At 39.4% G+C, this 19483-nt stretch overlaps 1 protein-coding gene across 1 annotated transcript in view; it reads right to left on the reverse strand.

The window, feature by feature from the left end:
• The window catches only part of LOC110986194 (ubiquitin-conjugating enzyme E2 E1-like), a 79231-nt gene that overhangs the window by 7549 nt on the left and 52199 nt on the right, over nucleotides 1-19483 (reverse strand). The window contains exon 4 of the mRNA XM_022247883.2: nucleotides 3281-3413. Within this exon, the coding sequence (XP_022103575.1) occupies nucleotides 3281-3413 (133 nt within the window). The remainder of the gene's footprint in view (nucleotides 1-3280; nucleotides 3414-19483) is intronic.

Raw genomic sequence — 19483 nt, forward strand, 5'->3', positions numbered from 1 at the left:
AGGCGGCCTCTCTGCAGCTTTTTGTCCAAGGGAAAGCATTGGGCCATATACAGAGCCACATAAACCTCGGCAAATGAACCAGCATGTAATGTCACAGCATACCAATCCCCATAAGGTACTATGGCACAGAGTTGTAATGACTCGACTCGAGTCTGACTCAAGGCACAATTTTTGGCGACTCAACTCAGGTCCCTGCAACCAAACAACTTGACTCAAATCTCTCACAGAGACTTGAACAAGCTTACAAGGCTCAAGTCTCAAAAACATTTAAAGCAAAATTTTAGTTGGCTAGATACCTGTCACTCTAATTTATTTTCAGTGTGTCTACATTAAAATAAAAATACCAACAAATGACTTACATGTAGTTGTGTTTTTATTGTATTTTGTTTAAAAATTTGTGACTCAAATTGATTCAAGCTCGGTACCTGACTCGACTACACAAAGTTACTCATTTCCACTCTGCTCGACTTCTTGACCTAATGACGACTCGACTCGAGTCACAATGTTAAAATGACTCAATCGACTCGAGTCACCAAATTTAGTGATCCATTACAACACTGCTATGACAAACCACCGAACAAGCCACGAGCACAGTACCGACAATAGTACCGTCATACACACATCAAACGGCCTAGAAAAACACGTACAGTACATGTACGTCATACACCCAGCCATTGGGTTACAGCAGTATTGTTGACTCAAGTCGATGACGTCAGACTTGAGTCGCAATTTTATTTTTACTTGACTTGATTTGATTCGCAAAAAATTGACTTGGGACTTGACTTGAAAGAACGTGACTTGCAAGTTGACTAAATTTGACTTTGTGACAAACATTTGTTAAAAATACACAAACTTTTGCCCTTTCAACACCGACTCTGTTCATGTACCGGTAGGCTTGCAAGCATGAAAACAAGCTGCCTGGTTGTCCATGCATTGTGCAGCCAGGCCCACAAGCTGTGATCTGGAGGCGTGCGTGTTCTTAGACATAGTATCATTCATGGTTCAGCACAGCAATTATTTTTGATACTCCACATGTGTACATGATCTGACAGCATAATGGAAGAAACTTCTTTAAATGGCTGGAACAAACTATTCCCCCCATATAATTATCAACAATTGACTTAGGAAAACGACTTGACTTGGAGAAAGTTGACTTGTGACATGACTTGGGAAAAATTATTTGGTCATAACAATGGCCCATCACAGACTGGTCTTTTTGTAGCCACGCTATGAATATATAGGCACACAACATAAGACATGGACAAGGCACAGGTCAGCAGGTTATTATAATGCTATACAGGCACTGTTTAGGGATTTTTTAATAATCAACAGGTTGACTGTGTCAAAAAAGGGAAACCCAACACCTTCCCCAAGACTAATTTCACCCTGACAAATGATTTCAAATGGAGATGCTGACAGTGCTAAGCACCAAAACAGAGGAATAATTACCCTCTTTGTTGCTGAAAGAGGTACCAAGTCATTTCTGAGTGCAGGTGTTTACTGAAGCGTATCTCCAGATCACCACAAGCAAATTAGATGAAATCTAAACCTCATCAAGTCAAGAGTGTCCTCTTTAAAACCGTGTTGAGGTATCAAAGTTACACATACATGTATTGTCACATGCTGGTTAACATTTAACAATCGTGGACTATTGTGGTGTGAGAGATGTTTTGAAAACATGAGGGACGCATAGCAGCCGAGGCGAAGTTGAGAGCCCTACGCATCCCCGGGAGTGTCCAAAACGTCATATCCCACATCACAGCAGTCAAGAATCGTTTTGTCTTATTTTCACTTGTTTTCTGAGGGAAATTAAGGGCAACAAAGAAATCTTTTAACAGCAGGGATTAGTTGTGCTTGCATTATCCTGTACACTGCAGGGGCACGCACATGCATGCACCTGATATTACACAACGCTGGCTAATGTGCTGTTTAACAGCGAGTGTGACATGCGGCTTTGTCCCCCTGTCATGTGATCCTTCTGGGCCGATGAAAAACCCGTATTCAAGACAGAGGCATGCCACAATTGAGGTTTAACTGGACAATACATATGTTTTCATGCACTCATTGGAAGGCACACTGTGTTTTTCAAAAGTACAAGTACATGTACATGTATGCATACATGTATATGCAGAATTTTTTCAAGTTTCAAACACGGTTTATCCCAACGCTGTCCAACAACTCTACAGGACCACCACTTGAAGGACTGAGGGATCCTGGGATTTCTTGGAGCTTGGATCCTGGGATTTCTTGGAGCTTAGTCTGCAAGCTCGTAAGAGTACTGACAAATGACTGGATGACAAGCAAAGGATGATGTATGGAAGGATCATTATGCATTTAGGGAGTGTCTAAAAAGAAGAACACTGGAGAACATTTCAATGAGAATATGACATATTCCACACAGGAACACCTGCTGTTCCTTCTGGGAACTGTGTGTGTCCCCCAATGAGAACAGAGGAAGAGGTCAATGACCCTGCACACATTACTTGGGAATGGCCTGTTCTTAATCAGGTATATAGTGAATTCCAAAGACACCTCGCAGTGTTCCCAACTGGAGTGTTCCAGCAAGAAAAAGAATATTCTGACTTCTCAGATGTCCCTTGACGATCGTGTCAAGAAGAATCTCTACAATGCCACATCATTAAAGCGCGGCTTAAGCCTGGTTTCCATGGCAATGTAAAGAGGTGCAGACAGCACTGCCGAAAAGTCCCCCCCCCCCATGATAAACAATCATATGGAGAGGCTTGATCCCAACTGATAGCCACATGGACACAGACAGTTGTCAAGGTTGGACCAATTTTGCCAACGGACTACAACAAGTCCCCAGAGTAGGCCCATAAATAAATGCATGTTGTCATGAAGACAAAGATGTCCCTCTTGCCCATGAACCGTGCATTTGGCCCGCTTGCTCTGAATGATTAAGAGATGAAACTCCACTTATCAACAAAACAGCTTACCCTAAATGACGTACATACACTGTAAAAGTCATACCAGTTTATCTTCAAGAAATGGTAAAACCACCAAAAAATGACATTTACAGCAAAACTAGTATTATGTATAGAGTTTCAGATGCAATTGTGTTTTTCCTTTTTTTTTGTAGAATGATGTCACACACAGTCACTTCTGTGATTGTGTCTTGAAATCCTAAGTGCTGTCGGCAATCATTACAACCATAAAGAAAGGAGGCTTTATGAAGCACTTTCAGCCTCATCCAAGCAAACAGCATCACACGTCAAAAAATAGTGCAGCTAGAGGACAGTTCACGAAGACTGGGAGACCTTACCTTGGGTGGTTTGAATGGGTAGTCAGGAGAGAAGTTGATGTCAAGGAAGAAGACTCCCCCCTCGTAGACTGAATCCTTTGGCCCGTAGATCGTCGACACCCACTCATAGATGTTGTCACCTTTGGGACCCGCACTGCAAGACAAAAGAGACCAGAAAACAGATGTGATCGAACTTCTGTCGAGAGCACAGCCTTGCTCGGCAACAAGCAACAGACAAGGGCCCAAGATAAAACAGAGGCTCCCAGTATTTCAGAGATCGTCAGCAGTCAGCACAGCAAAGGGCACACTTACTATTATGATTTATTACTATTATTATTATTTATTTATTTATTTCTGGTAATGACCACAAGGATTCCTCAAAAGCACCCTTGGCACTGTGGCTCTTAAGCCTGAAGAAACCTGTAGAGAGGAGACAGTGAGAAGCGTCACAGTTTTAGAGGAGGGAGGAAAACCCCAGAGGACTGTTCTGGGTTAAACCCACGGAATCAGGTAGGGACTGAAAACCCAATCCACATGTGGACCGAGCCGGTGAATCAAACCCCAACCGCAGAGGTGGAAGGTGAGGAATTGGGAAAGAACCATTACATCAACCCGACTCCCCTCAGAGGGACAAATTGACATAACAATAGAAATCTCTGTACGCTTGCAACCATTGTGCTTACAGTTGGCAAATTTTATCCTATAGTAAGCATGACTTTCTTGCTAACTGTTACGTATGGCAATGACATTTTGCCCAGTTCTTCACACTCCATCACATGCATGTAGTCACATGACACAATCATAATACATGCATTGGAGTAACTATATAGGAACAGTGGTAATGCCAGAAGACGATGACAAGGTCTAGTGCATGACCCTATCAGTGCTGGTTGAACATGGCCTTAATTGAAGAAACCTTTGCACACAACCAGAATCTTTTGTGTGGCTCTTACTTTTTTTACGCTTGCATTAGAAATTTCAGACTCCTTTGAGTGGAGAAGAGACAAATTAGCTCTAGCTACAAAATCCACAGATGCTTTTCTCCCTCTCAAATATCCACTGATTAAAAAGAGTTTCCCAATCCAAATCATAAAATTCTTAAAAACAGACTACCCTGACAATCAAATAAGAAAAAAAAATTTTAATGTCTTTTTTTAATGTCACACATCGGACCAAACATTTATAGAATGGCCCGCATAAGCCACAGCCTAAATTCTTCACTTTATCCCAAGGCAAATAAAGACGGCTGGTTAAATTCTAAATACAAACACAAATAATGATAACTCTCACTAATGTCATTCTTGCAAGACTCTCAACTCACTTTACTTCTCCTGAATGCTAACATAGGTAACAAATAGCCAATCAAAGCTGTCCAGTCACACAAACAAGCATGCCCCTTTTTTATTTTTCTTTCATCATCAGTGCTGTTCATTCATGAGGCCTGTTATCCTCAGGCCTTTGTAGAACAAACACTCTGCCAACAAGTACATGTACTATGCCAGCAACAGATTGGCTACCACATTTTCCTCCATCTTGCCAATGGCGCACAGGTTGCCATGGAAACCTACAAAAAAGGAGCTCTCTGTATTCAATCAGCGAGTCCAGCAGTGAATGGAAATGTGCTGGCATGAGCAGTTACCTGTATGAAAAGATTTGAAACAGATACCTTGAATAAATGAATTGGAGGACAAATATTCCCATGAGCAATCCTATTCCATGAATGAACATGTGTGTACTACATGTACATGTATTACATGAATATGCATGTACATGCACATGTACAGCACATGTACCGTGGGATTTATGGGGTACATGAATGCACACGCACTCCACCATTCTCTCCATAGCCATACTTAATGCACTGCTTCTTCCTTCCTTTGTAATGTGGGGTACTTATGTGATGAGCATAAAAATCTTCCCCTCCCCCATGTCATGTTTAGTGCCATGCTATATATCATTAATACGAATGTTTAATCTACATATTAGAGAAGTTACTCTTCCGTGTCCTATAACATTTCAATCATATATGGCGCAGCTTGCGAGCCTTCGTTTTGTGCTGTATTTTTAAGCTGTCGTCAGACCAAGACTCTAATGGACACATTTATCATCTTCATCTCTTTGGCAGGTACATGTAACAATTTGTTTTTTATTTATAATGCTCTTTATTTGCGTAGACATAGTTTGATTACTCACCAATTGTGTGCGGTTTATCAGCATTTTGTTAATCAAGTTGTCCTAGTCTCTTGATATTGTTTCCTGGAAGCCATCTTTAACCCTTACCCCCTCGGGCGTATTGAAATTGGAGAACCTGGGACTGTTAGGGTTAATCTATTTGCTATCTTTTATTGATGTGGATGACCATAACTTAGTGGATTTATCGGCTTCATTCCTGCTTGCATGTATTGCTGTATTTGCAAACGCTTAGCCAACATTTTATGCCACTTCCTTTAGATAAGATTGACCTCCAAGTACTTTCAAGATGGCAGACGGCGTCTTAACTTTTGACGCAAACTGTACATTTTATGCCATTTCCTTTAGACAAGATTGACCTCCATGTACTTTCAAGATGGCAGACGGCGTCTTAACTTTTGACGCAAACTGTACATTTTATGCCATTTCCTTTAGATAAGATTGACCTCCATGTACTTTCAAGATGGCAGACGGCGTCTTAACTTTTGACACAAACTGTACTTTTTGCCTGTATTTCCTTACTCTAGGTTTCTTTTTCACAATTGACGGTTTACTTTCACTGATTAATCAGCAAACTGCATTGAAGATCAGCCCAAAATGGCAAAGACATCAATTTACTTCGATCTTCCCTGTTTGGTTTGATGTACATTTTCAAACTATAATCATAATGAAATAATTCTAATTAGAATGAAATATTTCAATTTCATTTTAATTATTTCCGTACAAAGAAAACTGCTACGTGGGAGTCATGTGGCCTAGTGGTCAGGGTTTGTAGCTTCTGATCATAGGGTCAGGGGTTCGAATCCAGCTGGTGGCACCATGTTGTGATCCTGGGCAAGTCACTTTACCCCTATGTGCCTCTCTCCACCCAGGAGTAAATGGGTACCTGTGAGGGCAGATATGGTAGTTTAGCCGTTTGCACCAAAATGGCAGCACCAGGCTAGTATACTCCCCAGGGAGCTGAGATGGTTTCAGGAATGTTCGGATGATGTGTGAGCCCAATGTGCAGGGATAATGATAATGCAGCGCCTCGGAATGGTTTGCTAGATAGATGGCACTTTACAAGTGCTTGTTATTATTAATGTTAGACCCTTAAGGATATACTTTCTGTCTCTATCTCGTTGCAGAATGAAACAGTTGCAGACTGAGGCCGGAAGTGTTCCTTTATGTCTTTATTTCAAGCCCGGTCACACCTAGAATTTCTTTGCAAGGTACCACTGTTCCTGCTGTATAGGAAGTGCCTCTACTTTACAGAATGATACAACTCCAATCCCAGAATGCACATCATTCATTAAGGGGTCCATCCAATGCAAATATTTTGAAAATACACCTCTGTGTTTCAATTAATCATATTTTCAATTTTGGTTTGCTGTTGTAAAACTAGCTGCCCTTCTGGATTTTATGCTAATGCAATTTCCATATTCATGAGCAACACTGTGATGTCATCTTCATTAATTTATGCACAAAGAAACTGCAGGAATTTTTGACATATCCGTTTCTTTGGTGATTGTTGTTTAGGTACTGGTACTTGGCAATAAGCCAATGACCAAAGCCTTTTCGTAAATCTTTTCTATAACCAAATTTGGAATGCCACAATTTTAACACACAAAAACTGAACGGTGTCTTTTCTGATTGACATCATGGCAACAGTGCCCTCAAATGTCCAACAATGCCTAGATAATTTAAAATGACTAAAATTGGCACTTTTCATTACTTTTAACACTGAGTCCTCATTTTCAAGAGGTTATCAAGGGGATAAAAATGTGCTTGGGAGAATGGATGCGACTTGCAGCTCGGACGTTATCAATGTTCGTTCTCCTCAGCAAGGTCTTAAACGTCAGTTTAAGACCGGCTAAGCACATATTTATTCTCATTCATGAATTCCTTTTTATTCAGAGTCAACAGAAATCAACCTCTGATGGATTTCCAATGATTTTGTTCTAAAACTTTCCTTTCATTTTCCCAAACACCCCTGTCCATTTTATGGTATATTCCTTTTAAAAGTTGTCCAATAGAATCCCCTTCAATGAACTTTGTGCACGTGTAGCGTGTCGCATGCACACAGATTCCTGACCAATCAGATCAGATTAAACTCTCCTATCCATGAGCCAGCATGGCATTATTACTTCCCTGCCGGCATTATCAAATGTTAATACATCGATCAACAGGAATAGATAAAACTGTCCCAGGTACCTGTATTTATGAATGATGATTAAATTAATAGTTACTACTACTGGTAGTTATTAATAGAAATTCTAAAAATAGGTTCCAGGCCATTCTACAAAGTTGAGAAACATCTTGCGCCTTTTTTAGATGAGGTATAAGAAGTTATGCAGATTACCTCAATTGTTATTTGTAACACTAATTGTGACTTTTCTATATATGGTTCTGGAATGTTTCAGGGCATTCTGAAATTATTCAGCAAGATATTTTAGAGAAAAACTGGTTGTGGATGTAACAGGGACACCATCCTTTTTATCAAGTGGTTAAGAATGGTGAGCTGTGGTGAAATGTACAGCCACACCCTGATTTATGCCAGCTGAGGTGCTCATTTCTCACTTCAAAATGGAAAAATGTTTGGGAAGTTAGCAAACCTGCAATTTGTTTGCTGGAAAGACCCAGACCTCGTAAGTAACCTAAATTTCTGTACAAAGTGCTGAAAATCAAACATTGTGAAGGCTTATGTTTATTTCACACACTAAACAATTCAGTGGCTAACTTTGTTCCCTGAAAACAACTGTCTGGCATCTCAAATGAAATCAGTGATGAACCATCAAGGGACTTGACTACTGGATTACTGGCAATTCAAAACAGACAAGTGCATCTTTTCAAAACAGAACTTGACAGCTGGATATAAGCTTCTGTCACAATGAACACAAGGAAAAGCTGGATACAAACGTGATTTCACATAACTTTAAATCTCCCCCCCAACCAAAAAAATCCCAGAGCAACTTCTCAAATGTTGCTGAGGCCTGAGAGAGTTATGGTGATGGCAAATGCAACTGGCACACTCCTGGATCCAGGACTAAACCTTGGCTGGCTGACAGGCACAAACATTTGAACAAGTTGGCAAGAGGTCAACCAGCACTGTAACATTAGATTCATCATCACCCAGCCACACAGATAAAAAAGGTAGTTTCCCCTTCAGGACAAACTGAACTACACGTGAATCTGTCCTTGCACTTTGTTATCATATTATAGCTGGCTTAATGTTACTTCTGAGATTTAAAGATTAGATGCAATAAATTTTTCTCAGACAATTTTTTCTGCAACTTTGTACTTCTCTTCAACGTATGATCACTCTTTTACACTCTAAGTTGGTTAAATGCACTGAAAAGTGCACTTTTTTAAACACTTCAAATTATCTATGCTTTCCTGGATAAGTGAGGGCACTCTTGCTGTGTCAACCAGGGAAGATATAGTTAATTACATAGGTTCTTCTATTAAAATTATGAACCCAGAATTTACTTGCTGAAAACATTTCTGAGAAAAGCACTGGTGCTCACATATTGCTATGCACATAAACAACCAGTTGAGAAAATTTAGTCTTGCAAATTCCACAAAAATGCAGGAATTTTTGTACACTAAACCAATGTAACATTTAGACTTTCTTCCTGGGATGACATCACAGTTTTGCTCATGAATATGTAAATACTCAGCATAATAGACAAAAAAATGATTACAGCTACCGTTTAAAACATAGAAATGTTTATAACAATATCATAAGGGGTATAAACTGTGCAAGCATATCAAGTTTTCCCAACGGTCAGAATGCCTTTTGAACTTTCTCTAGTGTAACTGCTTGCAGTCGTTATTCATCACATACATGTATGCTGCAAGTCTAATTTTGCAGCCAAACATGTCCACAAATTTCAATGACACAAGCATTCCGCCATCAGGTCAAAATGATCTCCCCCCCCATGTCTAAATACTGTCATTATGGGTTAAATCACATCCTGCCATAGCCCAGTCAAAGCTCTTGGCCAGATATGGCCAAAAAACAAGATTACCAGTTTCCACTAGAGGGAAATGCAGTTTGCACTTGATAGCTGGTATCTCCTGGACTGAGTACCATCTATTCACTGCTAAACTGCACTGAACCAGTGTGTAATATGTATGTATACATTGAAATTGTCCACAATTTTCACCCAAATTTTGTGCTAGCCAATGGGAGCCACTGTCAGAAAAATGACTAACACCACTAAAAGGGCTGTCAGCTATCACTGATTGGACAAAATACAGAAGTCAACATGGAACGTCCTCCAGGATTATTTGCCAAATCTGCATGCAAATACATGTACCCCAGACATTAAATCTGTGGTCTTTGACTCATTCTGATAATTGGTCAAGTGTTTGTAGCTTGGCTCATTTTCTTGACTAATGATTTGTGAAAATGTCCACAGAGTCGATGAACAATGTCAAATCCCAAAGACTAGACAATGAACAAGTACCTCTCTATTACACCTTAGCCACTGTTGCCGAGTTGAATCCTACATCAACCCAAAGTCACACTCTGCAGTAAATGAACGCCATGTTGGTGCAGTCTGACTAGATTTGATGCATCTGTGCTAAACACACAATATACCCCTGAGCATGAAGAGTTTGACCCAAAGACTATCACTGCCGCGCCCAACCATGCTACCTCTTATCCCCCCACGCTGAGCAGAAAGCTATTTGGGACCTCCAATCATATTGTACTTCCATCACTAAGGGTGGTTGTGCTATGGATGCAGTGCTGAACTTAACAAAACAGTGCACAAGAGGGAAGAGGGACCAGGAGAGCTCGAAAAACCTTGCTCTTGATGGCCAAGGATATGGGGTGATTCGCCAGTAGTTGTGAGAAATAGAGCTGGGTTTTCCGAACTAGGCTTGGGAGAATTTACATGAAGGGTAGTTAGAGTTAATGTACAGTTCATCAACCCCCATAGTTCTTTGAAGCAGTTCAATATTTAGTTATTAATTACGCATACCAGAAGAAAATGAAGTCCTTCAAACAGAGAGCCATAGAAATTAATTCTCAATCCTGTCCTGTATTAGTAAGAACACTGAGGCAGTGGAAATATGTACATGTATGCCAATTCTCATGAGATACACTTGCATCAATGTGAAACAAGCCTGTATGAAACAATTACATGTATGCATGAACAAATGCAAGAAGCAGAATTATACTGGATTTAAAAACACTTGTATTTAATGTACACAAGAATGAACCCAAATACCCCCTTTTTTTCAAAAGAATTCCAAAGTGCATGTGCACCTGGAATAATGCAGTTTCCCGTGAACTTTTGAATGGATGGAAAAAGCTGTTTCACTACATTTCAATAGTCCGAGTACATGTATCATCCACTCAGAGAAGCCAGTCCAAATGCCAATTTTCTGACTCATACCAGCTCATTTATGCTGTTGGTGAGAGACAACAGCTGAGCTGTTGATTGGCCAATCACACCAGCAAGTGCAAAAGGCAGCCCACTGATTGGTCAGAGTCTGGAGGTCAAGATGTAATTGAACATTTTGCATGATTAATTCACAGACACTTATTGCCTACTCCTCAGCTTAGCATCTCTAATATCACAACGGCTATTTCCATAACCTCACAACATATTACCTCACAAAAACCCTCCTTGAACTACATATCTATTCTGGCTCAACTTTTATAGAGACATTTTTTATTGGTATACCCTTTAACCTGAACCTTTTCACCGCTTAATTCTTTCTTCTTAGGGTCAGATATGCTCCAACTATGGAGACAAACTGTCTCTCCACAATAAAAAAAGGGAACCAAGAATTAAATTTTCCTTAGAATCACAGTCAACAAATAAGCCATCACTCAAACACCTTATCAGACGACAGGGGAAAAAAAATACAGAGCATACAAACCAAGGAGCCCCTGGCGGTGATTTACAAGCCCATAAAATGTCATCGTTAGAGACTCAATAACCCACTTCATTGGAAACATGACATACATGTTGTCCGGGAACATGCTCTGCCACAGCGGCTGAACTAGCTCCCTGTCTGCCAACAAATTGAATCCGCACAGATATGATCAGAATGAATGCATACAAATGAGGGCCAAGGAGTGGGGGCTGGGTGCCTGCCCGATCAGAGAACACACAACCACAGCTTGTCTGGACTTTATTTGATTTTTCTGTACAGCAAAGCCTCCAGTGATGCCCAACCAAAATCAACAGCGCATGACAGCAAGGACAGACTACATTTATGTATGCACTGACTGATATAAAGTACCTCATCCGTAACTTTGACTGAACCCAGTAATTTCATCAAGAAGCCTGCCTGCAAACGTCCTAAAAAAGTTGACTGCAGTTAATTGCTGACCAACCTTGTGAAAAAGGGGCAATGCTATCAGGTACATTCACACACAGACACAGACTATCCAAAAATGCACATGCTTGCTGGCATTTTAGACTAAAAATAGTAAAGATTACAAAAAAACAGGGTCAGCTGTCAGTCGTCTTTGTTGTCGAATGGCAATTAAGAAATTCTATCATTTTCAGCTACAAGCAAGAAAAATTGTCCTTGGCACTGCATAAATATAAAAGCAACTGTAGAAATGTGTACCAAACTTCAGGATGATGACTGCTTCCAGTGCTTACAATTTCCTGGCTCGAACCTGGCACTTAGATCCAACAAATTAACTGTACGAATGAAGGGTCTGTTAATGGAAGAGGATTTAAACATTACACTGAAAATTATGTAACTAGTAATCAACATTTTTGTTTACGACCGTATGAAACAAGATGAATTTGAAAAATGCGAAGAATGGATGAGTGAGGACTGTATTTTTCAACAAAAACCAAATAAAAACAGATTCACTAATCTTTGGGTTTTGGGAGAGGTCTTTTGTGGAAACGAAGTAATAAATTGAACTCAGCTACTGAGAAAACTCATGTTTTCACAGAAAGAGGACTTTTTTAATTTTTCAGAAAAATGGTCCAAGAATGGAATTTTGTGAAGAAAAAGTTTGGATAATTTAAAAATATGTTTCAACCAAAAGTGACAAAACACACATGACAGTGTTGTCTTTTGTGCAAAATCTAGCCTTTTGGAAGGAGAAGAGATAAAAACGAAGTATCCAGGCTTAATCTATATTTATATTTCGCAATTCTGCAAATTTATATCCCAGCAACCAAATTGGCACAACCAACCTTCTACATACTGCAGTCTGCAATACCAAAAAAAAAAAAAAAAAAAAAAAACGAGAGAGAGACAAAACCAAAAAGGTCCAAGGCCTGTTTACAAACCAGACTCCAAATCCCCTACATCTATTCACTGAACCTGAACACAATGCTTATGTCCCCGCCCAGGTTGGGATGCCATTGTCCCCTAGCCACTTGGTACCTTTGCCAGGGCCAGACCCAGGGGGCAGGATTGGGTACCCATGGGCGCTTGGCCCTGTATGGCAGGTGCAGGGGAGAAACAGGGCTCTTTTCAACCCTCCACAGACAAAAAAAAGGGTTTAATTGGCAGATAGCTGGAAGAAATATCACATAAATGAGCGCAAATGGGCTCTTCCACGCAAGATTGGGCATGCATGACATGTGGAATCCTTGTGAAATCTTAAAAGCTGCAGAAACTCCTCCCTGACATGAAGTACCATATTAAAGACATAAAAAAGAAAATTCCTTTTAAAGGCAATTTTTCAAAAGGTCAAAAATGGCGTTTTTTGGTTAAAGCTATTGATTTTGGCTCCCTTTTTAAGTCAAAAATGCAAGTAATATTGTACAAATGTGAAAACACTGACGTCAATTCAGGGTTTGCGTGTGTCAGAGTCTCTTTCAAGGATTCTCCATCGAGAAAAGATTTCTCCCCTTAAAGCTTGTCTGTTTGTGACTTGAATGTCTTGTTGCAAATATAGTGAAAAACAATCTTGATTGTTGTTGGAACTAGCAGTTTCAATGGACATCTACATATATGTGCAGACACAACATTGCAAAGTCGGGGATGTGGGGAACAAGGGGTAATCCATTCCGACTCCCACCAAAACTGAGCTTTGCTCAAAAAAAACCCCACTGCAAACATCGGAGCTGATGTAGACAATGGACAATTGGGCAAACAGGCAAGTCATTCTATCAGCCGTCAATCAACATGGATGGGGCTTAGTGCATGCGCCTGCAAATTGTACATGTGTAAGAGATTTGTCACTACACATGGACAAGTCCAAACATCTACCCCAATGGAACATGCCACTTACTGTGATCAATCTTCATCCATTTCATATAAAATCAGGAGCAAATTTTTGGCACTTACCTAAGTTTTTACTGAAGAAAAGCCAGGTACATGAATACAGTTTCTTTTTACAATAACATCTTACACTGGGGGAAAATGTTACATACGGGGCCCATGTAATGTAACGTTTTAATGCATTTCTTGCAATTCTCCTTCCTGTCCCGTTAAATCCAATTTTCAACTTAGTTGAGTCATTTAAACCCATTTTGATGCCTGTTATCTTACACGAATGTGATTAATTTGCATATTCATGAGCAAAGCTATGATGTCATCCAAGGCAGAAACCTCAGTGTTACAGCTACATTTCTGCACTTTTGCCTGCATTTTGGATAATATGCAATAATTAAATTGGTTTACTTCGGTGACTTTTTATCATTTCAGTTAACAGAAGTAAATCAGTGACCAGTTTTTCTCATACATATTTTTAGTGAGAGAATTTTGGGTTCCTAATATAAACAGAGAACCCCAAAGTGTAAAGTGTCTTCTGGTAATGACAGTACAGCAACACCACCCTTACTTGTAAGCAAAAGCACTGAAATATTTAAATGTTGAAGAAAGTGCAGCTTTCAATTACAGCAACCAAAACCGGATGTCAGAGAGTTTTCTGACATTTGAAGTACCGGTAGAACATTGCATGAAACATGCTCCTATATAAAATTTACATCACAGACCCTCAGTCACTTAGGAAAAAAGTGATACTTTCTAGGTTCCTTCTGATCCGATAGGACAGGTTAACCAGTCTGGGTATACAACCAAACAACAATTCTACATATAAAGTTTAATGCAACGAAGGTTTTCCTGTTACCTTTACTGACCTTTTTCATAACTTAATGTCACAAGCAGATGTTCAGGATCAGCTGTTACATGAATGTTGTATTACAGAAAACTAAACACACTCAACCGGGCAATAAGGTATTGAGCCATCTTACACCACAAGAGAAATAAACTACTGCGTTATAAAACAGTTTAATACAATCTAATTTTCAATAACACAAATAGGCTAGCCTAGAATGTAACGAAGTGTACCATAATTTTATTCTCTTCTGGCCCTCACCAATATTTTACATATGCTGCAAATTTTGAATGTTGATCTGCAAATAATGGAAATGACAAAGGGATTCTGTACCCAAATAAAGGCCAATACATCAGGCAGTATCTGCACAAGACCTCATTAAGCCTAGTGTTGGTGATGACCCACAGTTGCTTTTGTGTCAAGAGATCTCATCCGTACAAAAAGAAACAGAGGCAAGCAAAGTGGAGGGTGAATGAAGCCTTGTGCATTGAACTGCAACTGTGCTTGTTTATTGGTGTAGCCTCGTTTGCGATCACAATTGCATTTTGTGAGTGATATTCTAAACGGACATTGCCAATATGGGTTTTATATTGTTTGGAGTGCGGGTTTTACACTCTATGAGATCACTGAACCAAGGCAACATGCTTCATTTAACATGAAAAAGGCAAAGGAAACCTAGCAGATATATGCAGTTTCATAAATGTCAATTCAAGTAATTGAATGTTTGAATATTTCACCTTCCATTTGATTTGAATTTTGAATTTCACACAAAACAGAAATATTCACATGATAATGATCTTGTTACAAAAATTTTAAAATGAAAAACTTCAAGGAAAAGTCACTTTTTTACGTTATTCCTGGGTTATTAGGTACCTTTAAGTTTACTCGTAAAATCTTGAATAAATGTTTTTAGAATGTTATTTTAGCCAAATAATTAAACGTTCACTTTTTTATTTTATAATTTAACTGATTTTCACCTCTGAATATTTGATTTCAAAAATAAATATTTGAATTTTCAGTAAATGACCGAATATCCAAATATTTGAATAGCAGGCATAGCCCTGTGCTCTAAATATTTATACAATTGACTGCTGTCAGTATTGTATAAATGTATAAATTCCTCACATGCAAAAACTACATGTACTAATATAGACTGTATATATGGTTCAAATAATGGAGGACTGAATTATGTGTTCTACTTGATAACAATCTTTCATTGAGAACTGAGAGATTATTCAATATGGAAATGCACGAAAAATGTAAGTGTCTTTGTAACAAGGATGTAATTGAAAACAATTAAGAGTTGGTTAGAGTCAAATTTGTACCAAGTTCCAATTTCACCAAGCAGTGTTTTTATATTTTTCGTGCTAGGTGAATGTGCTTCCAAATAAATCTGTGCAGTACCTTGACGAGTACAAATGACATCGAAATTAAAATTGACAGAAATCCTTGTTTCTCTCAAAATATTGCTCTTTGGGGGGAAAAGGGAAAAAGCAAATTAGCAATGGAAATACAATCTAAATAGCCAATGTGGGTGGCTGACGTAGCCCTATGAAAAGAAAAGATCAGTGCAAAGTTTGACCTGGGTTCAATGACTGCTTACACATGGGGTCATCGCATTCATGTATTTATATATTTCCATTTCTAGCGCATTGCCCATCGAGAGTGTCAGCAATCATTCAGACTCTTACGGTAAGTCACACTCATTCATGGCAATTTCCCAGTGGGCAGTGCAGCAAACACTGTACACCATGCAATAAACTAATGCAGAGCTATACTGTCAACTACATAGTGTATAACTGACTTGAGCAGACAGATGGCACCAAAAATATCAACTCACCAGATATGCTTTTAGCATCTCTACCACATCGGTACCATTCACCACATGTAACCTACAACATACTTACCGTACCTGTACATGTAACTTGAATGCTCAGCGCAATAAACATGTAGTAGTCAGTTTAAATTGAGACCAGTTAAGCTTACTTAACAGTTCATGACACATGCAAACTGTAAACATGTACATGAATCCATAGACCATGGCAAAACCATCGCTGGTCATTTGTGGAGCTGTTCGCTGTGGATGTTAAAAATGTTCTTTTCAGTGTGCAATTATTTTGATGACCTTTTGAACTGATGTTACTGAAAAAAAAATGTTAATTATGGGCAAACTAGAGACAATTTCTCATACTTCAGTACAAGATGCAAAACAAAGTCAAGTTTGCATTGATTCTATCAGCAGCTTCATTTAATCTCGCACTTTTATAGTAGCAGGTCAAATGTCTATCCTCCCATATTTTTCCCCACTATTGATTGGGACACGGTTGGCAAGGTGCCGCTAGTTGTGTTTCAGTATTACAGCAAATCTGATGCAACGGCTTCCCTGTGGTGGTTGGGTACTACAATCCTGGACACATCTCGTTGGGCCTCCAGACCCCCTTTCAATGTTGAGTCTATGCGCGCAGTCTGTGCTCTGGCTGGACATGACAACATTGACTGGGGGAGGGGAGGGGGTGGAGAACGTACATGTATGGCTATTGCCAAGTGTCCCAACAAATTTGTCCCGGATTGTTGTCCTATTTTGGCCACAAGTGAGGTTTTTCTCCTACACCTTCAGCAAGTCTGCTTTGATTCCTCTAATTGCCTTAAGTTTTCACCACCCCTCCATCAAAGCTACAAAAAAAAAAGAAGTTACTGCAAGTGCTTGTTAACATTACATTAAGGTTATTCTTTCGTGCGCTTGCACTTGGATTTCTTGTGAGCAGCTGAAAGTCCCCTGGTCTCATGAAACTTGCCATGGCATGTCTTCTAGGAAACTTACCAGGATGCCCTCCTTTTGACCTTATGATCTGACACGGGATGTGGCATTAGGGAAGCATGAACTGTTTGTTGTCCATTTTGCCCCTCTGACATATGTACATGTACGATGTGTATGGGTGCATGCACAGGAAATAAAATCTGGGTATGCTCTGACCCACTGACCTGCTAACAGAATGCAAGCAATCAAAATGTAAATTTGACAGTGCAGTGACCGTCCAACTTTCCTGTGACATGAAACAATGTGCATATATTTCTTCCACGATATAATTCACACTATCAAAACTTACTGCGGCGGAAGGTACATGTACATGTGCATGTAAAACTAACAACTGAATATCGACACATGACGATTTAGACAGTGTAAGGCTATCCGCACTGGATTTGATGAGCCTTTCACAAGTTACATTTGAACATTTTCAGGTACACACAAACATAACGAGTTGAATTCCCCAGACTAAAGACACTGTTGCTATACCTGATGATTTGGGGCAAGCTTTTGCATAGCGACCACCATCTCTGGAATGAACTGGTTCCTTTGTACCCATCTTGTCCCTTGAAAACAGTGTACTAGTAAATGACGTCTTGTATGTAGTTATGTCTCTTATGATTCGGAGCAAAATCTTGCTCCGAATCATGCGGTATAGTAACAGTGTCTTTAGTATGGAGAAATCAAATTGTTATGTTCACGTGAATGTAAAGAATTCAGTGTACCAGATTTTATTCAAATTAAACTCGCAAAAGGCTTGTTTTCTCAATGGACAACAGTCTCTGTGGCAATTTGACAAAAGGTGGATCAGATCCCCAAATTGGTGGATCAAGTGGGAACGAGCTGTTAGAGTCCAATACGAACACAGCTGTAGGCAGATTCACATGTAGTAGCCCATCCTACCTGCAGAGCAGCTGTAAACAATTGCATAATATAACCAGTTAATGGCACTGTCAGCAGACACAGTGCTACCGATCCCGTAAAAGACTGAAAAAGCAAAATAGTATTTCAGCGTCCCAGTTTACACAACCTTTTATACCACAATCTAAACAACCTCAGGGGAACTGAAAGAAGCTTGCCTGCCCCTTTAAATCCCAATTGATCTCTTTTCAAATGAAAATAAAACACACGAAACAAGCTGGTTGAGTCTTGGAGCTACCAAGACCAAGGGTCAGGTCACCCCTACTTGAAGGTCACTACACAGACATGACCTCAGGTGGCAAAGTCTGTACCCAAACCATTTAAAGGGCCACAGCAAGTCTAGACCATAAAATTGATACTTTTGTCCAGACACTGCACGGTGGTCCAGTTTATGTATGCAAACAGCCCTTGTGACACATTGCTCCATTCAAAGAGACATTAAGAAGATGTCAGGTGCTTCTACAATGTAGTATAAAATCTCAAGCACATTATAAACCATGTCAAGGTATCTGTCTAAAGAGTACATGTTTATGAATGCAAAGATGAGAACAATATTTCATTACAGATTGTTACAGATTGCAAATGAAGGTCAACAGGGATTGAGTCACAGAACAAAACAAATAAGAACATGGCTAAACCCCTCTTGGTGGACTCAAACTCTTGAAGTGATTGCTGAAGAATTTGCCTGCTGTGCTGCAAGCATCACACTTTAGGGCTACAACTGTTATTTGATTACTTGATTAATTGATCAATGTGATTATTCGATTGCACTGTTCTATTGGATTAATAAAAAACCACTAGGGAAACTTGAAGGGTTCCATTTCATAAGGAATAAGAGACTGACCAAGAATGTATAAATCTAAAAGATTCCATAAAAATGTGAAGCTGTTTCAAAGAGGCTCTGTACAAAGAAGATGGCATGCATTATGAAGACATTATTTCTCTTTACATTTCTCAAGGCAAACGTCTTATTGCTGATTAAATACCTTGACATACAAAACCAAACAGAAAAACAGAATCAGCCATAGAGTTAATCAAAACCATGCTCCAACTGAAGATATAACTGTTAACTTGCAGGCCTGCCACATTTACATCGGCACAGAATTGAAATCCTGTACCACACCACAATAGCCTATCAGAAAATTATTCCGTGTGTACATAATCATTATTCAATTATTCACATCAAACTTTGCCATGAAATGCTGCACCGGTAAAAAAAAAAAAGTGAGCCAGTTAGCAAAGACCGCTCAGCGATAAATCTACAAATTTA

The sequence above is a fragment of the Acanthaster planci genome, linkage group LG03 (assembly GCF_054643075.1).
Source record: "Acanthaster planci isolate LZ-2023a linkage group LG03, COTS_SCS, whole genome shotgun sequence".
NCBI classification, from domain to species: Eukaryota; Metazoa; Echinodermata; class Asteroidea; order Valvatida; family Acanthasteridae; genus Acanthaster; species Acanthaster planci.